We start from the raw sequence: 24,935 nt of genomic DNA on the forward strand, positions 1-24,935 counted from the left end.
AACGTGAAATATGATAGTCGATAGATGCCGATGATAGTATTTTTCAGGTAAAATAAAAGAACCAATTTTCCAATCTATATTATTACGTGGAAAAAAATATATTGATTCGGGGGGGGGGGGGGGGGGGAGGGGGGACGTCCAAATACGGGGATTTATCGATTGCGCCGGAAATTTGTTTATGTGGATTCCGCCAGATGTTTGTTTATGTTGATTCCGCCGACTGTTTATTATACAATTAACCGATCACCAATGTATCATATTGTACAGTGTTCCTTTTTTTAATTAACAGTAAAAACACGCACACATAGTTTGTTCAGATAATAAAATATACGATGTAAAACTATGAGTACCTATAATTATCTATTTGGTATTTAAATAATGATCATATAATTACAGTTGTAGACATATTATAGTGTGTATACTATAATGAAATAAAACATATTTTATATCATTAAATAATATTAACATAAATGTAAATGTAAGCCTTTTACATTTTGTTATTATTAAAATAAATAATTTACAAATATTCAGTGGGTTTATAGTCGGTGGAATCAGTATGTGTAGCCTAACAATATAAATTCTTACACAATTAGGTACATAGGCGCAATTTGGACAACTGTTTTGGGGAGACTAAACGTGTAGAATCAACAAAGACCCGAAGCGGCTCTGCCCCCGCACCATCTCTCCGCTTCAACCACTTGTAATCATTAAGGCTTAAGTTCTAATTAAGTTTAAAATATAAATTATCAGGGTCTATGCTGCTGATACACAACCCCCTAGCTACCCCTAGAAAAATTTTCCTAGTGCGCCTATGCATAATGGGTCAATTATTATTACCAGCTCATCCTTATAATGTGATTATGGTAGGGGAGATATTTCTCCAGACAAGGTCGTACACAAAACAAGTGGTATTAATATATTGGTAGAATAAAAACCTTTTTGAAAAACCATTTTTTGAAGTGTGAGGGGCTGCGCGGAAACGTTTCTACTGGAGTACTGCCCTCCCCCCGCACCATAACACGAATGCTAATATCCTCGGAATTCAATTCATACAATTGTTGGTTCTACTTCTACGTAAAAAAATTTAAGAAAAATAGGTGCCTACTAAAAAAAAAAAAATTACTAAAATACAATGGTGTAGAAACATTGTATCAGCACTTTTAAATATTGAACTTACAAAAAAACGGTTACTACCTGTGATTGTAATTTTATTATACCACATATTATCTTCTTTTCAATATTATTTATTGATTTTACAAATAATGGATACTTTTCTAATATACATGTAAGTACCTACATAAAATATAATTTAAAATAAAAATATAATTTAAATTTTAAATGTAATGTATAAAAATTCTATCAATAGTAATTTGACAAAAAATGAGCATTAGGTACTGTGTGTACAGTAAAATTATTGTACATTTCACAAAAAAAAAAAATTGAAAGTATGGTAGATAAATATGTACAATTAAATAATAAAAATACATGTACTTTAAAAAAAAATATTGATTTACATTAAAATAAACAACAAAAAGTAAGTAATCGAATTAACAAATAGGAATTTTTTCAGTATGCCTATCTTTTAGTTGTATTTCACTTGAAATTATCACAATATTGTTGCTTAAACGTCTATTTAGCATACGCATTAGGCAAAATGACGTGCCTAACAATCCAACGAGACTCAAACACATAAGGAACGTTTGAAGCCAGTGAACGGTGAAAGTCAAATGGAACAATAACATGCTCAGCTTTGGCGACACATCACCAGTTTTCTGTAAAAACGTTATTTTTAGCTATACAGTGTAATATAACATATCGTAATCATCGTCATGGAATAAAAAAAGCTCACGATTTCCAACCAGGTAAATGGCAATATGGTATTATCTGGTATTTTCGACAGTGTACCGTAACCGTGTGGGTTACGCACTTGAATGTTGAGCTGTATTCTCATTTGGGTTTCCATCGTTATTCCGAGAATCTAGAAAAAACCAATTATATTGATAGTAATTTATTATTTTATTAAATTATTATATTTTTCAAAAACTTTTTTGCGCTATTTACAGGATCTATAAGCCATAAAAATTCGTGTTTTTTTGGATCAGGATTGAGACCTTCGACCGCGTCCAATAGGGATGGATCTGAGTGTAGAAAATGAGCACGCGATACAACCACAGGTGAACCTAAAAAAACAAGAATTAAAAATAATTTTTTTAAATTTTATTAAATTTATTCAACTTAATAAATCATAACATCGATTTTTTCGATGGAAATCTTACGAGTAGAACATTTGCCCATATCGAATATACCATCAGGCATACAAGGTGTACTAGTGCAATAGCATCTGTTCTCAGGAATAGAGTTATTGAATGAATTTATGGACAGAGAATATCTATGCCCAATTACACCATTTTTTATCTTAAATGAAAAAAAAAATTTAAATTAAGACTCAATTTATAATTTTTTACGTTTACATTATAGCAGGTATAGATACAAATTTACTTTTTCTTTAGAATGGAAAGTCATTGGCAACTTCCTACAAGAATCCTTATGAAATAAGTGTATAGTTTCTCCCTGTTGAATTTTAAGTCTTGGAAAAAACATACCATCACTTCCACCAACTGAATTACACTCATCTGTACTCCACGGGTGTAACATTGATTTTCCATTTAGTTGTATCACTTGACCCATTTGATTCAGATTATCAAGGCCATTAATTACAGTCAAGCGATCTGGATTAACTCCAATTCTCTAAAAAATATAATTATCATTTACTGATATTATAATTAGGAATGAATTATAATTTATAGGTACCTTTACTTAACTAGTAAGCTGCAACAAGGCTACTACGAATTAGGTAAGCACTTACTTAGTTACTTAAAATTCAATATTTTATATATTTTATTTACCTTAATGAGTAAACCAAATTTTTCGAATGGAATTGGCTTATTGGCCAATTTGGCCATTGTGGCTAATGCCCTTATTACGTCATCTTGGTAACCGAAACAAAAATCATAGACACTAACAGTGACAAACGGGAAATTGGACACATGATTCAAAAATGATGACATGGCATTCCTTATGAGAAAATTCTCCTCTATGGTCAAAGCTATAGCACTCTAAAAACAATAAATTAAATATAAATGTATTTTCAATGAATATTAATTAATTTGACAATATATTTTAACGTGTCGTACTCGTATTTGATATTTTATACAGTAAGAATAAAACACAATTATATTATTAAACTGATGTATAGGTACTCGTCCATAAATTATCATTTATTGTTTATTGATCGGTGTTTTTTTATTATTATTTTTAAACATTTAGTAAGATACTAGGTACCTACTATTCATATCATTTGTTGTATAATACACAGACAGTAAAGTCTTAGAAAGATAAATCGAACATTGAGATTTAATTTTTTTAATTATTATTTATTTTATTATTAATTTTGCATAATATACCTATATCTATTTGCGATGCGCCGAACACATTCTATATTATAGTAGGTACCAGTGGTGGCGCCTCGTATTATGGGCACGTACCCTACCTAAATTATTGAGATAAATAAATTTATTTAAGAATATATATTCTTTAATTATAATTTAATGTATTATAATTTACATTATATAAATGTATTTATTTCCATAGTTCTATCAAAATATCAGTTAGTATAATTAATATAGGTATTTGACAATATTATCGAAATAATAGTACGCGATCACCAGGCGGCGGGCATACCCATTGTGCCCCGAATCCCGATTAACTGCAGTAGATTTCCCACACTTATCGACAGGAATTATCATAGGGTTGTCAGGCAGATTCTATATTTATTACGATTTACTGGATGTCTATAGGTTCATCAGCCTTCGTTGTCATGATTTTGTTTTTATTAAATATTTGTACTTTGTAGTATCATATACATAAAGCATAAGTGTATACCTATTAAAAGTTTTTTTGTACATAAATAAGATTTAAGTTAAATTTAAAACCAACAGGAATTAGAGGTGGTAACTTGTGATAGTAGAGAAGTGGAACATATTTGTGCACCACGAACCCCACGAGCCGTCACTGGCAACTGGCAAGTGGTAGGTTTTGGTATATTTTATCTATCCAAATCCAATTATAGGTAGGTTATAGACACCTACAACTAAAAATAGTTTTATACATCTTAATATAGATACACATTATAATGTGTTATTATAAGTATAATAAATGCATAACATTTTTTTATATAAATTGGTGAATTTCGATTTATTGAAAATTATTTTTTGTGTAAAGTGTTACTCCATTAGAGATTCAAAGGTAATAAATATAGGTATAGCCCAAAAATAGATATAATAAATCGTAATATTTGTTATGATTTTATGACTTTAAATTAGTTGTAAAGTTGTAACTAAAATAAACTATTTTCTATTATTTGAAGATGGCTTACTATGTATGGAATGTCTGGTACTATAATAATATCATTATCTGTTCCATTGGATGCATCATAAGCATATTCTTGAACTTTCATCTCATTGAATGTCTGAGAACCATTTTTATGATCAGTTATGTTCACCCTGTATAAAGTTTCCCTGAAAAAATAAAGCTTTACAATAAAATTGTACGAAAATATCATAAAATATTGAAAAATATTTACCTGTAACAATAAGGTCCAACTTCTTGGACTTTGAGCTTCTGGTGCATACCACTCATATATTCGTTAACGTTAGTATAATTAAATACATATACACACATTAGTGGTCTAACTGGTGGTTCTTTCCACGAATCATACAACAAACTACCATTTTGAATTGTCAGTCTCTATAAAATGAAAACTATTTTAGATTTTATTGTAAATTACTTATTTTGAATATTTTAAAACATATACCTTGTATAATTCGTTTGTATATAAATCAGTGAACCATATGAATATGGTGAGGAACAAACTTAATACAAATCCAAGTATAAATAATAATGTACAGGAATCTGCAAATAAATACAAATTGAAAAGTATAATATTAGTAAAATTAATTTGTTATTTTATTTATAAACATTTACACTTGACACATTCATAGGAATAGTAATAATAAGCAAATAATAAATATTAAAAACAGCACAAATAAGGCGGAAATGTAGTTAAGTACTACAGTCGTGACTCGTGATAAGTTACAGTTTCTACCATCATCAAAATTATTGAAGGATTAACAAAATGTTTCAATAGGTAGTACCTACCTAAAACATAATTTTTTGTTTAGATATTTATGAATTGGCGGATTTCGTGTTGGTTGGACATTGGTGGAAAGTCATGGAAGTTAGTTTTTTAAGAAGTTTACTAAGTGAAAAAAATGTCGAACTAAGTACCAACCAATTTCTTGGATAGGTTTTAAAGATATTTGTTACATGTGCACCGTTGATTACCAATTATAGGTAGGTATACATTTTTTGTTATAAATTAACCAATTAACGTATGATATAAAATCATTGTACACATTTCAATAATCAAAGTTAAATTTATTTTGGTTTAAAATAATATTTTTAAGAGCACGCATAATAATATTATGTTGTCTCAGTCTTTTAAACGTACAATAAAGTACATATTTTTCGTTCAGCAGAACTAATTCTAAGTTAGGTTTAATATTAGAGTGGCATATTATCAAACTTACATTAATATTTAATACCTATTTTTGAATTATATCATATACTTTGTAAGAATTTAATAAACGTTGGAATAAGCAAATTAAATCTCGACGTGGGATTACCTTTGATAATTGTGTTAAAGCTCAAGGTTGCTTAGGTTAATATTAAAGGTTTATTAAAAGGTCAATTGTAAATTACGTTTAGTAAGCAGATTAACCCGCAACCCGCTCGTAAGAGCTCTTGTTTTTACAATGCTCGAAGGTATTAGGTATGACTTGGCGCCACTGGACAACGCCTTTCAAATACCTATAGGTACCTACGTCCTTATGGACAATAATATGTCAAATGGCAGTATGTTACTATTATTATGAAATTATAACTTTATTGGTTATGATTTATGCATAGTGCCATAATTATCATTTGTTGACTTAATGTTAATTTACATAATAAGTTTACATTTTATTCATATGACATGTAGTTTTTAGATTTTGAACTAATTGGGTTTACAATGATATGTTTTTCATATCACTTTTACGAGCAGAAAAAAGCTTATATTTCACAACTTTGAAGCTAATTTTAAATAGAAAATTTGATCCAGCTAGAGTACTTTGGGGGATCAATTTTCAAAAATTAAAATTCCCAGTACTTTTCAAAACAATCTAGAAAACGAAAACAAAAATATGGAAAAATCGGAATATTTACGAAAGATACCAATTCGATTTTGGTTTTTATTGGTAATACCTAATTCAACAACGAATAGCCATAGATATATGACATTTATTTTATATTGTCAAATGACAAAACTACTAGAGATTAGAATACTTAATGTTATATTAAGTGTTTAATTTATTAATAGTTAATAAATTATTATTATAATAATTATTTATAACATAAATATTATAATGTTGACTGTTGCCAGTTAGGTATACCTGTTATCTGTTGAGGTATTGACTCTTTATGAGTTATGACTTAAACAAGTCATATTATACAAGTATATTTTACATAATACTAGATCCTTAATGTAAAACAAATATTTATTAATGTCGTTATATTAATTTTTTTGATTTCTTAAATAAAAGTTATAGTAGGTAAAAATAGATAATTTTTATAGTTTATAAAATAAAGTTATGACTTATGGTGCTCCAAAAATTATATTATATTATAGGCATTATTATTATTATATGTTTAGTATCTACTATTTACCTACAATTAAGTATTCTTACTCATTAGTCATTAGTCACGGGAATTACGTATTTTATATTATTATATAATGTTTTAGTATAAGTATAGCTTCTATCCCAGCTAGATAAATGAGAATTCCATATCAAGTTGCATCCAATAAATGTTGATAAAATTAATATGGCAATGAACAAATAAATAAACACAATTTAAAAATAATAAATAAACAAATAAGGAAAAAATAGATTAAAAAAAATAATGTTATCATTAGTCATAGATTTAATTGAAATTGAATTCAACTTAGAAAAATATCCGCCATAAATAGTGTTATTAAGTATTAACTATTAAGTGCTTTACAAATAAAAACCAACTTATACACTATTTATATAATACTTTAGTAACAAGACATAATAAATTGTGGTCCATTTGCAATAAACAGAAGTACAACATGCGCCTTGTTAATTTAGGAAATTAAGGTACCTATTAATTCATAGTGTCACTAATATACATTCTTTCAATCAAAATTCAATTTAACTAAATTAATAACTATTTTTTTAACTACTTAAAATATATGAACCATAAGCTAGAAATACCCGTGTACGGTGTACCTTCTTATTATTTCTTTATTATTGAATAATAAATAGAATAGATGAATAGAATAGATAAATAGAGGGTAAGTTGATGTCACTCTGCTGTTCAGTAGGTTACAAGTGGGTGACTGTAATGGATGGTGTTTAATTCGAATTCAATGATAACATAATATCGGGTGATTGTTATATTCTGTGGCGATTGTAAGCTCTTCCGGGTCTACTCCAGGGCCAAACGTAAACTTCTATTATACGAATAACATTTTTACCTTTAAATTAAAGATTCTGTAATCTCCTACATGGACTTTTTTACCTGAAAAAATAGGGTAATATCCTACACTCTAACATTTTATTTGAATAGACGATTTTGGAATTGAAAAGCTTAAAAAGCTAAAAATGATAACTTGAAAATAATAAATATAAAAATATATTTTTATAGATAAAATGCAAAAACTTGGTTAAAGATTTATTTTAATACGATTATTACTTAAGTTTTTATTTATATAGGTAGCTGAATTGATTTTTGGATAATATGTATTAATTTAGGTATTGCAAGACAGATAATTTATTTTTAATGTCAAAAAAACGAAGACATATTTTTTTCTACTTGATTTTTTTTAACGTTGTTTTGATTTTTTTTACCTGTATACCTAAGTCATATAGTTTTTTAATATTTAATAATATATGGTAATTAGACGATTTAAACTGGAGCAAATTATTAAATTTGATAATTTATATAACTATGCTAGGAGGACATAACAGCGGTACCACCCACTTGTCCACCTTTTTAAAAATGAATTTGACTTTTTTTTAAAACTATAATTTTATAATCGTTTGTAGAAGTTAACAGTTAACACTATCTTTTGTAGGAGTTAACACTATGTCTATGTAGGAGATTATATCTAATAGATACCTACATTTGTAGGAGTTCACCATTCCCAATATTTATATTGTTATTATTAATACGGTAGCCGATTAAGTTGAATTAATTATTATTTGTTTATTATTATATTTGTATATAATTAATAATAATATACTTTAAAAATTTTAAGTACCCACGAATAATATTTTTAAAAGACACCTAACTGTGTTTTTATATTTTTTGTATACAGAATGACCTATTTACGTGGATATTTGATCCTATTGTTTTACATTTTCAACCCTTAGATATAAAAATTGAACTTTTTATACATTTTTAACTACATAATATTAAACTTTAAATGCTTAAAAAAGAAAATTGTGCTTGAATCAAGAGCCTTGTATTAAATGTTCACGCTTTATACACGAATACAATTTTATTGACATTTATAGAAAAAAAAAATTAAAAAAATGATCGTAAATAGCTCAAAACGAGTAAAAATATTTTGAAAATTTTATCACCTATAGAAATTGATAAAATTAACATATAGCGTAAATTTAGACGGCAACCACCTACCACGTCCTTTTAACAGATAATTAAAAGTAATATAATATTTGGGACTCAAGTAACCGAGTTATTATATTTAAATTGTCGTATATATATTTGATTTTAATTTATTCCGAAGTATAATACATTTTAAGTACTATTATATAATTTTAGAATAATACAATTCAATTTATCAATCATTTTACATTTAAAAGTATAAACTTTGACTAAAATTATAATTTGGTAAATTTTAATGTACTCAAATACTCAATAATTATAAATCATCATTATCACCTAATGGTTAAATGAGCACAAATATTTTTCTCTATGGTAAACAGATACACGCTTTGTACAACATAATTATAAACCTTTAAAAAAGTAATTTAACGAATACTTGTATATTTTATGTTTTTATTATGTACGACCTACCTAGTATAAATTATCAATGCATATACAGATAAGCACTTAAATCAAGTAAATTATGATGAATAGCGTTTTTCGAACGGACAACTATCGATTAGGGAAATTGCAACATCAAATTTAGATGGGTGGTATCTAGGTAGTAATGTAGTATTATAAAATAATAAAAACAGTAAAAAGTTACTAAAACCCAATAATTTACAGTATTATAGATACAGATCTTGGATATTAATATATTATAAGCCCCAAATTTGTATTCAACTTTCAACTTTTGTTATTAAAAATTAAAAATATAAATATGATACTCGGAGGAGATTAATTTAAATTATTTGGAACAATTTAAAATATAAATTTGTGATTTATATAAAAATTACAATTTTTTAAATACCTATTACAAATTTTACAAAACACTTATAATTTCAAATAAATCATTTAAAAAAGGATAAAATATTTAGGTCCTGCTAGTCTGCGACCGCCTAATTGACGGAATACACTCATGCCATGAAGTTTCATTAATGGGTGTATTCTTCACACAAGCATAAATAACCACCTATTTAACACATCACTTTCGGTTAGTGTACAAATTTTAACTTGCAGGTTGTGGAATAAATGTATAATCAAAGGCTCAAATAAGGGGAGGGGGGCTTTAGAGACATTTCCTATTTTTTTTTTAAGCTTTTTTTAATTATAATAATATAGTGATTGACTTATCCTCAAATTTACAATTCACAACATTATCTCTGTTTTCCCAAGGTACTTTTTGAAATGTTTAACTTTAAGAGGACGTTGCACCCGCATGTGTTCTTTCCGTCTTACAAAATATGTACATTGTACAACATAGCAAAACTGTTTTGTGCGGGAAAGAACCGAAAACGTTACAGTTATAACTAAGAAACGAAATTTTCACCATATAAAAAGGAGAACTTTGGCTGTGCAATATCGTTTTTATTTTTTCGTTATCGGTATAAAAAAAGTTATTAAAGTTTGAAAACACAAATAATTATGGTTTTTGAAACAATAAGAACTTTTTTCGTATAAGTGATATCAAAAAAATAAAAACGATAATGCACAGCCAAAGTTCTCCTTTATATGTAGCGAAAATGTTGTTTCTTTGTTATGACTGTAGCCTTCTCGGTTCTTTTCCGCGCCAAAACCTTTTTGCTATGCCTTACGTGTGTAAGACAGAGACAACATATGCGGGTGCGACGTCCTCTTAAGAGTTATAAGTTTGTTAAATAAAACAATGAAATAAAAATAATAATGATGATGCGAAAAATATTTTAAAATGGTCATCATAACTATTGCTTTAAAATTAAAATATTTATAAAAAAAACCCCTGGTTAACACATATGTATAACTTTGTTACCTTTAAATATGACAATATGGTCAATTCACTTTAATATTACAGTAAATATATTGCTATTGATTAAAAATAACTGAACGTAATCAAATATTGGTTAATAATAATTTACTAGAGTTAAACACAGGTCAATCTATAAAAAAAATAGTTTACCAAATTAATAGTTATGATTTATGAACAATTAATAACAATTAATTCGTAATGAAAAATGCACTGGAGTTTAGTACAGGCCAATCTATGAATATAGTTTTCCAAATTAATAATATAATACAAAACATTTATATAATCCACGAACAATTCATTAATTGAATTTAATTTAGATCTACGACAAAATGTTTTTTATGTCAAGTATGTCTGCATATGAGCATGTAGAATCTATATTAAGATATTAATAAAATATATATCTTGGAGTCTTGGAGACAATAAAGCAATGTTCGGTACTAATTCAAGGTTCTGCATTTTTATTTATAAAATGTAATAATTATTATTGTATTAACGTACAATTATAATTTAATACTATAATAGACTACATAAAGTATATAACTATTAACAATTAACTATGTATTAATTGATCTTGGAAGCCAATAAGTCATGACTTTCTCCGAAACGTTACAATCATCGGTGGTCATGGTACGGTATATAAGACGTATAGAACGATACTACCGTGTTTTTATTGGTGCTAAATGCTAATAAAATACCGTGATATGATTTTAGACGAGTTGACGACTGACAATATCAACGGATAATGTGACAATGATTCCTTGTGATGGAATGAACTGGTCGAAAAGTGAATCGGCTAAAAATGGAAGGGTGCGTTTTTTGGTTGAAAATGGAAACGATCTTTTGTAAATTTGGTTGAAATGTGAATCGGCCGAAAAGGAAAAAGTACGTTTTTGGTCGAAAAAGGCCATGCCATTTTCTATACACTAGGTATAGGGGAATGGATGAAGTCCTTTCTGCTGTTATCTATACTATAAATTTAAATTGGACATTTTTAAAAAAAATATTAATTTTAAGTCATTAAGCAAGCAAATTGTTCCTTTAACCGTTAAAGTTTAATGACTATAGTTATTTTGTCTGAATTCAAAAAATATTAACTGTAATTTGTTATAACTTTTAACTTGTTATTTATTATTTTCATACACAATGCAATTTTAAATATATTTAGACTAATTTTTAAACTACTAATTTATATACCACGGACCCATTCACGACATTACTTATGTACGGTTCATCGGTATTAACTATTAACATATAACTCGATAACAATTGACAATAATAATTTATAATTAGATAATATTCATATCGATGTACATTTGAAGGCTAGGTACTATATACAGCAAAGTGACTTTCCCAGTTTTTGATTTCTTAACATTTGCAGAAGAAAAATCTTTCTCGAAATATAAAATTAAAATGTAATATAATCCAAAAAAGTAAAGCTGATCGATAAAAATTTTGCTATGAATACAAACTATGTAAAAAAATGTTTTTAATATTTTTCAAGTTAATGGGTGTACTTACATTACATATTTATTTACTAAAAATCATATTTTGTTGGTAATAATTGTAATATATTGTCTTAGTCAATATTATTCGAATTATAATGCTGATGAATAATGATATTTTAAAAACTATTTTCGACGAAGAATCTATGGGATAAAATCTCTTCGACCATTTTTCATTAAGTACAGGATTATCCCAGTAAAATATTTAAATGAAAATTCAAGGGTTGGATCGTTGGAATCATTGTACGAAATGAATTGGTATTGAAAAAACTGGTTTTGAAACGGAAATATTTTTTGAATAGGTATTTTAGAAGCAAAAACTTATGTTTTGGGAATAGGTACTTAAGGTTTATGATAAATTCGATTTGTTATTTTTTATTAATCACATGTATAAAATATTATAAAATCGGTATTATCAGAAATAGACATTTGTAATTTTCTAGTACTGGAATCGAAATTTTTTCCAAGATATAGACATACCTCAATCTGAACCAAAGTTCTTATTTTACTAGGAACCGAACCAAAACTAATCCCCCCTCAAAAAAAAATTAACTCACCACTGTATATTACAAAGTGCGGGGGAGGGGGTTTGGTTATAATAACACTATAAACCCAAACTATTTTCCTTTGTTAGTTTCATACTTCAATACATATATTATTATTAATGAGCAAACGTTAAAAGATGTTAACCTAACTAAACGATACTGCTGGCGTGTTACTGTATATTTTAGATAATAAGAAGTACTGAATAATTATGAATCGTAACTCGCCTGTTATCTAACACTTATTATAGTAATAATTGCTTATTAACTACGTATACATGATGACATTATTTTTATTCATCCAACATGCTCTATACTTTCAAAAATACAACAATCTTTTAACATTAATATAATATGTAAACGTAATACTGCGTAAGTAGCAGGTACCTTGTACCTACATACTAATTTGGAAATTTGTAACAAGTTTCTTTTTAATTTTACAAACTATAAACACCCTCAACGATAGGTAGGTAACTAAAATCTTCAGACATAGGCCATTATATCTTAATCTACAAAAAATAATTATGGAAGATAATTAAATGATTGTAGATTTTTGTTCATTTATAGGTTAAATAATATTAAGAGGTATACAGAAATAATTTAAGTCATCAGGTTATAGTTTTCTAATCGAAATTTCTAATTAGTAATCAGTCATCACCAATTTGGCGATATATGAATAATGTGTTTATATATACAAAAATATATAAATTTTATTATATATTTTATACATTATATAAATTCTATTTTTTTATCATTTATCGAGATTTCAGTTCATATCGATTATATCACGACATTCACAAAAATTACTTATACAAATGGAAAATATGAAAATAATATATTAATTTAATTAATCTAAATTGTGTATTATAATGTATGAACAATAAAACAGTATTTATATGTATTTATACTATAGTCTATAATACAGGTATGATAAATCAGTGATCTTCAAGCAATTGTTTTGTTCTAGTAAAAAGAGTGCCCAACACTTAAGACATAATATGATAGGTATAGGTGTGACTGAATATTAATTTAACTATTTTATAGTCTACTACAGCTTTAACACTTGCGATATTTTTTAAAAACTTAGTCACCATACAAGGTTAATTATATTGTATCTACTTATTACATATGCTAATCATGAATTAAAAATAAAAATAATTTCGATTTTTTTTTATGAGCATTTAATCAAATTACGATAAAATTTAACAATTCTTCTAGTCACGGCTAATATTAATTTTAGTAAATAGGTGTACATGACATTTTCTAATTATGATTTAAAAATGTTTTTATTTGTTTTTTTAATGTTACACACAATCTAAACATTTATATGTTCTTAAAATGTTTAATTCCACGAGTTGGAACATTCGAACTTATAATTTGAAACTATACCTATTTATAAACTAAACGTTATAAGTACCTACTCAAAAATAGTTTTTAAATTAAATAATTTAATAAATTTTTACGCAAATGGAGTGAACTGAGAAACTAGTACCTAGAGTATTACAATTGGGTGTAACAAACTTGTACGTACAAACTGTTATTTTATTTAAATTTTACTAAATTACACGTGTTTATCACTTTATATAAATATGAGTAATTTAATCTGTTGATAATTATTTATTGGCTATTATAAAAATTAATTGGACAATTAAAAAATACCAATTACGCATCATCTATATGTTTAAAAATATGTGTAATTATAAAATAACCTCCTTTAAGTGCGTAAAAGTAAATTTACATGGAATTATATTAATTACTTACAATTACAATTCTTGGACGGTTTGGTCTTAGAGCTATTGGCTAATGTTGCTGTGGTCAGAAAATGTTTCATCTTGTTGATATATCCATCCTCATCGTCTGCAGCATCTCTGGCCTTGGGAACTGCAGTAGTAGCACGTTCCTCGACACGCGATTCCACCGGTGAATATTTCGAGCTTGGCGTTTCAGTAGGCATGTTGAGAAAATTTCAAGTTAAAAAAAAATGCTTAGGAAGTGGATGAAATCACCGTTTGTATGACACACTGAACAATCAAGCAGTACAGGGCCTGTTATTGTCGAAAGTCCATTGGGTGGTCCATGTAAACATTATAATCAGGCACTATACAAAAATGAAGAACTCTTAAGCAAACTGAATTTTCTTTACGTAGGTACGTCACGAAAAAGAACAATCAACACGTGTGTTTCATTTAAGGCGTTTAACCGTACACTGATCGGCATCCGTGTAGTTTATTACATGCGGATAGTGCACGCCCCGCTATAATTCTTATCAAACCTGATAAAAGTTATGGTGACTCTTGAACTAACGACGCACACCACTGTTTTAATTTATCTGCCTATTTGAGGAGTTGGATACTTTACGTTTTTGAACGCGCACTGCGGTCTGTGTAAGACCAACGTTGTATTCTAATTATTGATGAATTAATAATTTGCATCGTGTTTAATTACTAGACAGATAGGTATATAAATGTATTAAAATTAGAACATCTAAACATTATATATACATATATTAATTTTATCAGAAATTGTATAAATTATTTTCAGGAAAACATTCTGGAGATTTCGTCTTGATATTGTCAGTATCAAACAAATTTAAGATAGGAAATCATATTAGAGAATTTTTTAAAACAGTTAACATCCCTTAGATAGTCTCTGAACAAACAAAAAGCATTATTGTATTTCAATATAAATAGTAAGTACCTACCTACTATCTCTGAGAAGCATGTATAAACGAGGCCCAAAACAATAAATAAGCAAATAACAATATTATTGTTTTAACCAGTACAAATTGTTTTATACATAATATAAAATATTATTTGTGTTTACATTTCTTAAGTGAGATAAGACTCGGAATCTGGGCCATTGGCTGATAGTTATTTACTTATATATCACATTTTTTTTTTTTTTTTGAAGATAATTATTGTACCTAATATTAAAAATGTAATAATGATAGTAGTGTTTATTTTGAATATGTGTACACAATAAGTAACAATAGTTATAGTTTGTATAACAATAAGTTATCTATACTAATTTCTTTTACAAATTTCAGGACTTTACAATTAACATGAAAAAATGAAATATTATTTACAAGAATTCTAAAATAATCAACTTCCAATTTAAATAATATAAAAAAAAATAGTATTAAATTCTTTATTTTGAAATCATTACTTAGATAAAATGTAAAAACATATATATGTATTATATATTACTATACATTATACTTTATAACATTTTGAGTTCAATGTTTAATCAAAGATATTTCATTGTTTTCTAAATAGCAATACTTAGGAAATTATAGTTATTAATTATAAAATGAAACAAAATAGTCTGCAATTTTTTTTTATATAATTAAATTATAAATATTGTTTTTAATATTTTGAAGGATTTCTTTTAGAATTGCGATTGTGAGTTACCTGTGTATAATGTTATACGCAGATTAAACAAATATAGTAGCTTCTTTATTAGCTATAAATACGTGTGTATTGCTCTTTTAAAATCGATTTAACTATTAAAATATTAGGTACCATAATACTTTGTATCTATCTATAGTTTAAAATAAATTTATTTTCTTTTTACAAAACCCGCAGCGTCTACAATTATTACAAAATTACCTAGTATTATTAATAATTCATAAAATAATTTTAAAAAGTATCGGAGTTTCAATATACAATGTCTTATTAGTTATTATCATGTAGGTACGTCGTACCTACAAAATAGATTACATTATAATTGTTATAGATTAGAAATATGAGGCAATAAATCATAATCAACAAAAAAAACACAATACAATATTATTCATATTTTTTTACCAATCTACGTGTACAAAATTACTCACGTAGTCGTGTCCAATCTATGATCACTGTAATATATAGGTACTTAATCTACCACAATCCCTGTACAGAGGCAATATAATGAAAAATAATAATATTATTCGTTTATTCATATACATTATTTGCAGATGATATAACCATGTATAAGTACGTTGGAAAATAGTAAAATACCCCCCTAATAACACACCCCTTAATAGCAAACACATTTTAATTTCTCTATCATGTTGAGTGTTTACTTGTGAGGCGTTTCACTACAGATATGCCTACCTCCCTAATTCAAAACAGTGGATAGCTTTAGACACAAATGTTGTTTATTATTTACATTTATTTTTTTATTTTTACTTTAATATTACTTAGTATTGCTTATTAGTTTTTACCGACGCAACATTTGGTTCTAATCCAATATTGCATAATTAACTATGCATTTTCGTAGGTCACCCATAATAATATTTTAAATAACATTATATTTATATAATTATATTGTATTAAAACTGAGCGAAGTCCAAATTCATTAATTTTTCTCAATATTAATAATATTGACCTAAATCATTAATATTAGTGTTATTGTATTGAATTATCATAAAGTTATATCCTCTAATCTAGACCTTGATTTAAGTAAATACCTAACTATACCTACATGCTCTATCTACATAATTATTTAATCACGAGTATGCTATAAAAAAAGTATCGTTCATAACCATCTAGGTACCTACCTACCGATATTCGTGTACAACACTATAAAATATAATCAAAATCCGCCACGGTGTAAATAATAGTTTAAGACAGTTTAATAACTAAAATGAGTAGTGATAAAAGATGATTATATCTGTCTATTCTAACTAAATTCAATCACTATTTGAAAACAACGCACAATTCGTTCTAAATTTAGTAATATGACACACCATTTGAGGTGCCAACAAGGGAGCTTAATTGCCAAGTTTAAAAAGAAAAGACAAAAAGACTAAAATAAAAATGCCAAAACACCTAGACTGTGATTACACTGGTGAGATGTCACGGCCACTACATAAAAACGGTTGCAATCTGAGAGTGAAGTACAATTTTGGAGGATGTCTAAAGTGAGATTAGTTTCGAAGTATGAAATTCAACAAATTAGATTTATAGATAAAAATATTATTTAGTTTTTAATGAGATTTTATTCTTCAACGATGATACAGAAAATAACATTTTTCTTGTTAATATTAACTTCTTTTAAAGTTATTCATATTTCATTATATCTGTAAATACTAAATTGTATAACCTAGGCAGTAGGCACCTATGCAGTATCCTGTGTCCATAAAAAATAGATATATAATAATAGAAATATATATATATAATAACAAAAAAATAACGCATAGGTACGTTTTTAAATATTATTTCTCATTAAATGTAGGTATATTAATTTTGACAAATTTACTCATAACTTTATTAATATTAATATCCTTTCATTTAGTTATGGATTTTTTAAATGGTAACATATTAAGTTATTAACTAAAAGTTAAATAACATCATTATTATACACTTATACCTAACTATATTTTATATCAATAATTTACAGATATACCTATGTCAAAAATATTTAATTGTTTTACAGTTTAATCAAATTTAAAATTATTAATGCAAAATATTATATAATAAATCATTATCATTATACAATTTATAAACTTATATTAATTAATTATTTTGAATCCTTATAGTAAGCAATAAATGTAGATTTGACCCAACAAACAAAATACTTATTAATATATAGTTATTACCTATACATAAACTATAACAAATATAAACTGAAAATGTCAAAAACAAATACATCAAATATTAGGTAGTAGATAAACATGTTTTTTTCCACTTACACATTTAAAACTAATTATTATAATTATAATACTTTTGTGATACTGATTTTATACGCTACGACATCTGGGGCCATTGGTTTAAAATAATTAAATGTCATCCAATTGGTTAAATTTAACATAGATACAATGTATAAGAATTAATCATTATTTTAAAACAACTAAAAATAATAGAAAATATATAACAATGAATTGAGCACTATTTCATTGATTCACTGATTTACATTCAATTAATTTTTCCGTCTATTCAGTAATATAACATATTTATTAATATTTAAATAATAGGCACCTTTTTAGTGTTGAAATTTCAGCCCATAAGTAAATAATAACTAAATAAAATTTTACATTTACAAAATTCGGACATATTACAATGTAAGAATAAGTAGCATTAAATTAGGATAATTAATCTTTAGGACATAGGGACAATATGTGACAAAAGAAATAAAAATAATTTTTTTTATGATTATACATCCTGGTATACTGGTATATTTACCATAGAAAAAAATATTATTTAAATGAACTACTTCACTGGAAGGCTTCTTAAATCCGTCCTTTCCTCAAGCCACTTATTCTATTATCTATTTTACTTATTGTTCATTTTATTGTAACAGATTGTAAATAAAAATTATAAAAATAAAAAAAAAAATTTAAATGAATAATAAAAAAAATGGGCAAGTAGGTAACCGCTCTGCTGTACATTAAGTTGCGAGTGTGCCTAGTAATTGAGTAAATCACTGCGTAATGGACGTGTTAAATTTGAATTCAATAATAAATCATTGCATACGAAAAATGATTCTAAGAGGAGACGGTCCTTCAGCCTATATAACTAAGTATATTTTATGATATATTTATATTGATATTAAATTAATATAGGTACCTATTTTGAAATTAGTCAAACGGTAGGTTGAATTAGTTTTTGCCAGAAAAATTGCATTTATTTTATTATTGTATTATAATATAATAGTATATATTATATATATAATAATTATATCATAAATCATTATTATTAACTTTTGAATCAATACCGACTTACCGTAGTTCGTTGAACGGTGTGAATATATATCTAATATATTCTAATATAGGTTCGTATAATAGTATAAATAAATTAGCAATAGCTTGAAATTAATCAAAATACTATGAAAAATTTAATTGAGTAATTTAAATAGTAAGTAATACAGGCATTAAGGGGACCAGTGCCAGTTTTTCAAATTTTCCACAATATTCTAACAAATTTGAAAATTAAATTTCATATTTTAGTTGCCACCTTAATTATAATACTTTTCTACTAATCTACTACCCGATATCTATTTAGGGTGGGGGTGGTTAATAGAGTGTATTATATAGAAAAAAATGACTTCATGGGAATAATTTTCAGACCTTGTAGAATTGTTGGATTTTGATACATAATTTTTTATCTGATAGAAGAAGAATTCCTACAGGCTGCATTTAACTGCATTTTTTATTTTATTTCAAATAATGGTATAATATAGTATATAAAAAACACTCAAAATTGTATTAGTTTTGAAGACATATTATAGAGTTTGAGATTAAAATATTGAACGACAGAGTTCGATGCGGCGCGTAGAATTATTTTTGAATTACAACAAAAAATGTGATTTTACGTAAAATTTCCATTTTCCCTATTTTTTAATTTTTCTCGATTATTTTAATAAGTACTGGGAATATTGTCCTTTTGAAAGTACCAACTAGATCCAATCTTCTATCAGAAACCATCTTAAAGTTGAAGATTGTAGTATTTTTTCTACTGTGTAAATACAGTAGGTACACAAAAAAACAAACATCATTGTACAATCAATACGACAATATACATTCATCGTTCCACTCAGAATCTGAAATCCTAATTATTTATTATAATAATTTTATTATTCGAATGAAAAAAATCCAAACAGAGTACCTACAGCAATCGGGTATTATAATAAAATGCATTTTTTATGGTAAATTAATACGTTTCTAAAAAATCTATAAATAAAAAAAAAATACTATCAGACGAAATACAAATTATAAGACATACATAAGATGATACTGTGGACAGTATATTTCAATGGACAACACTGTTCTCTTTACTAAATAGTAAATAATATAGTCTTACAGACAAAATGAATTGGACACATGTCTCTTAGAAGCCAATTGTAAGCCATTAATAAATGAGTTCAGGGGACACGAGTTTAATATTTGAATTGGTACAACCTATATGATCATAAAACATGCCACTAAATTATCTTTTATCTTTTATTGCTTACTTGCTCTTTTATTGATTCATCTACATTCTATAATTATTTTAGTTCCATTATCTGTGCTTTATAAACAATATATATAAGAAGCACATTCCCTTAGTCAGTTAACATATTTTGTTATATTTTTTATGTTATAGGTATTTTTCTATATTTTGTTGGTATAATACTTAATTAAAAATAACATCTTGAATTAATATATTGTAATTAAAATGTTCTATAAATTAATTAAAACACGTAATATTTTAATATACACCAAAGCTAATTAGCAAAAAATGCTCAAGAAGTTGTAGTATTTACTATTTGAATAGGCAATATACTAATTAACAATACATGTTAATGTAAGATATATTGTTATCAGTTCTCTTCTAAACCCAGAGCTAAAAATCAAGTACCAACACTTAACAGGATGTACACAAATTAAATTTAATAACAAAGATTGTAAATTTGTGGCAAAATCAATTTGTTTCAGCTTATTGTAAGACATAACTTTCTTAACTTAAGTATTCGACGTTTGAATTACGAACAAATAATTACTACTTTGAGATCTTTGTTTTAGATTCTAATGTATTGATTTTACTATGATGAGTGTTTTAGATTCTGAGTGGAACGATGAATGTATTGGTTTTACAATGATGTGTTTTTTTTTTTATTGTTTTTTTTGGTGGCTGTCGTCACCTTTTAGGACAGTAAAAGTGCATGGATTTTCTTCAATAGTATCTTTTCTGATTGGAAAGTGAATCTAGTTGATACTTTAGGGGTCAAAAGTAAAAATTTCCCAGTAGTTTTTAAAAACGCCGTGAAAAACAAAATAAAAATTAAGGAAAAACGGGAATTTTTACGCAAAATCTGTTTTTGAGAAAATCGATTTTGGTTTTTGGTGTAACTCTAAAACAAATGACCGTAGGGACATGACATTTTGACTAAATGTTTATATTAGCATTTTCTATACACCATAAAATGTTGAAAATATTTTGACTCTTTTTGAGCTGTTTACGGACATTGTCAGTTTTCAATTTTTTAGTTTTTTTTTCTATAAATATCAATACATTTTTATTTGTTGGGTAAAAAAGCGTGAAAATGTAATAGAAGGCTCCTGATATATCATTCTAATAGTAGTTGAAAAATATTAAAAATACATAGGCACAATTTTTTTTTATAAGCATTTAAAGTTCAAATGTTGACAACATTTATCAAATTTATAATTTATTAATTATTTTGTGGTTAAAAATGTATAAAATGTTTAACTTTTATGGCTAAGGATTGAAAATTTAAAACAAGGCTCCACGTAAATAGGTTATATATAAATTACTTTATTCACAATAATATCATCAAATATACTTGGTAATATCATAGGCTGACTGACCGTTTTCGCTCAGAATCGTTTTTCTTTTACAATGATATTATATCATTGAATTCAAATTTAACACCATCCATTACAGTAATCTACTTGTAACCTACTGTACTGTACAGCAGAACTACATCCACTTATCCACCTTTTTAAAACTGATTATTAAGGCATAAAAAAAAAATAATGCATATCTTAAAATCTTGGAGAGTAAGTGCATCACGTTATGTACAATTATAATAAAATAAAGTGAGCATTTTGTTTTAAAGCACTATTTATTTGAATAAGCTTATTGTTTACTGAGCTTAAAATTAATCTTACGACGATCGTTAATCTTTAGACGTCGATTCCAAGTAATAAAATGATTAATTGGTTAATAAAATGTGATAGTAATACTTTTTATTCCTTAAAATATTTAATTTATAGTAGGTAGCCAGGTAGGTAATACCTATTTTATTAAATGCAAAATATACACTTAACAATATATATTAGTATTTATCAGATCCATTGATTAATATAGTTTTAATGCTTGATCATATATATTATATGTATAATAATATATTGTTGTGTTATAATTAAAGTTCAGAAAATCTTGCATCACTAATTTTGTATGTTTTTTTTAGTGGAAGTAAAATATGCTATGTAATATATAGGTACTTAAATTTGTTTTCTAAAATAGTGAAATTAAATACAAAGTTTTACTTTACATATTTTATTAATTTAATGTACACATTTAAGAATTTTTAGCTTAGTACATATTATAATATCATTTGAAACTATATATAATTGCATATTTTCATAAAGTTAGAAACCTACTGTATTCTTTCATTTTAGAACATTTTTGGTAAGTAATAATATTACGATTTACGAACATTTTTATCGTAATAATTCCCAAACCTTGATTATAATAATATATTAAATACTATTGTTTTTATTAATGAAATATACTGTGTGCAGTGCACATATTATGTTGAAGTTTAAAATGTATACTTTGACTTTATTATTGTTTTGGAACGTGTTCACGTTAAATATCATAATAAAATATGAATTGCTTAATCTTAAATAGGTAACCTTTGTATTTAAAAGCGATTACAATACATACATTATATATATATATATATATGGATAGTATAATATAATATATAATATGTTTACGAATTCATTTATTATAATATTGAAAGACGCATTTGTATATTGCGTAATTTTTCATTGAAGACTGTAAAGAAACAATAGATAAGACTTAAAAAATATTTTTAAAATGAAGAAAAATTTTAATTCGTTATAAACAATAAAAGAAAATAGAAAATCTATTTTTAAAACAATATAACTAAGACCGAGATAAAATGAACGATGATTGAAGGTAGGTATACCTATCGTGTTAGTAATTAGTAATTAATTAAATAACGGGTTTTCAATACTTTTTGAATTTACTTAAAACAATGAATATATTTCTTATATTAAATTTATATAAATTTTATACTTTTATTATTAATAATTGTAAGTTGTATAGTTTTGTTCATCTGTCCACCAGTCATTTTAATTGTACACCATGATAAGATGGTATCTAAATACTAAATGATATAATTGATACTTTGATAGTACCTATACATGAATTACAATATGTAATTTCACTAATTTACATAAACTGATATATATTGTTAATAATAGTATTATATTAAATTTAGAAATTTAATTCGATATTTCATAATTTAACCACACATTAAATACAATTGTACGTCTGAACTAAATGTATTATTCTAACTAGGACAGGTTTGATAACGAATATTATATTTTTAGAATTACAAAATTAATTTTGATAACTGATAATGTTCATTTTATGAATAAACAAATATATTTTTTGAATTATTTATTAAAATAGTACAACTAAATACCTGCTGCTGTACTTATTTCAATGTTTATTATTCTGTGATATCGTAGCGTTGAAAAATTCACTTTATTGAGCTTGTTATTAGTTATATGACTTATTAGTAATAATTAATAGATATCCATACCACTATCAGTCTTCAATTCCACGCGCGGATTAGTTTCATGATTAAAATAAGTACCTATACGTCTTATTTTACGATCTTTACATATTGGAGTTTCTGGGTTAAAAATGATATCAAAATAGAACGGCGATACTCGTTTGTGTACAGAATTTTTTACTTGAAGAATGGCGACTCGTTTGCGTACAACTAGATTATGAAATTTACAATCTTGACTCGTATACAGATAATAATATGCAAATGCATATGCTATTATTACTTATAATCCAGAGACAACGAATGACGTCAAAAGTTTTCATCGTCATTAAACATTATACAATAGGTAGGTATAGTAAATTTTACTCGACATATGCGATATGCACATGCACTTAGTCATTGAAATAATACTACCAGTTCAATTAAAATCAAGCCTAAAATTAAATTCAATAATAAAAATATATTATTAATATTCAGCGAAAAGACACCATGTATAACTTACACCATTTAGACAAATGTTGACAAGAATCATGTAACAAATCCATGAATCGTTTGAAATATTTAAAACAGATTGCCAGAGCAATAAATTAGTATTATAGGAAACGCCAGGGAAAATAAATTAAAATAGTTAAAATAACATATTAGGTAATAACTAATAATATATGATAATTAATAATAATGTAGACTATAGGTACGTCACTCAAAGATGTTCCATGGACATCGTATGTGCAGAGAAGAACCTGTTATGTGCCAAACCTGCGGAGAACCTTTTACAGTCAAACACCTCCTTGTCTACTGTCGAAACCATAAATAGATACCAGAAAAAGCCTAGAAATGCCTGACAACCTAGCTCAGCGATACTCAACCTGCGGCCCTCCAACGATTTATATGCGGCCCGAACAGAACTCGTTGAATTGATAAAAAAATATAAGTTTCAAAACTAATATTATTATAAATATAAAATATAACAATAGATAAGGATGATTTTTGGTATTTTTTCTATTTATAACGATTTGATGTATTTTATCTTATCGCTAAACTGGCCGTAGCTCGAAGGTACGC

The 24,935-nt window shown here is 26.2% G+C and overlaps 1 protein-coding gene across 1 annotated transcript in view; it reads right to left on the bottom strand.

Moving 5' to 3' along the window:
• Window positions 1-1,191: 1,191 nt before the first annotated feature.
• Window positions 1,192-24,935, bottom strand: part of LOC132952617 (lysosome membrane protein 2-like) — a 35,002-nt gene continuing 11,258 nt past the window's right edge. The window contains exons 2-11 of the mRNA XM_061024952.1: window positions 14,382-14,718; window positions 4,874-4,971; window positions 4,643-4,806; window positions 4,436-4,577; window positions 2,907-3,116; window positions 2,500-2,748; window positions 2,277-2,415; window positions 2,062-2,180; window positions 1,850-1,978; window positions 1,192-1,772 (exon numbers count right to left, since the gene is read on the bottom strand). Of these exons, the coding sequence (XP_060880935.1) occupies window positions 1,548-1,772; window positions 1,850-1,978; window positions 2,062-2,180; window positions 2,277-2,415; window positions 2,500-2,748; window positions 2,907-3,116; window positions 4,436-4,577; window positions 4,643-4,806; window positions 4,874-4,971; window positions 14,382-14,574 (1,668 nt within the window). The 5' untranslated portion in view covers window positions 14,575-14,718 and the 3' untranslated portion in view covers window positions 1,192-1,547. The remainder of the gene's footprint in view (window positions 1,773-1,849; window positions 1,979-2,061; window positions 2,181-2,276; window positions 2,416-2,499; window positions 2,749-2,906; window positions 3,117-4,435; window positions 4,578-4,642; window positions 4,807-4,873; window positions 4,972-14,381; window positions 14,719-24,935) is intronic.

This window comes from Metopolophium dirhodum, chromosome 9 (genome assembly GCF_019925205.1).
Source record: "Metopolophium dirhodum isolate CAU chromosome 9, ASM1992520v1, whole genome shotgun sequence".
Lineage (NCBI taxonomy): Eukaryota > Metazoa > Arthropoda > Insecta > Hemiptera > Aphididae > Metopolophium > Metopolophium dirhodum.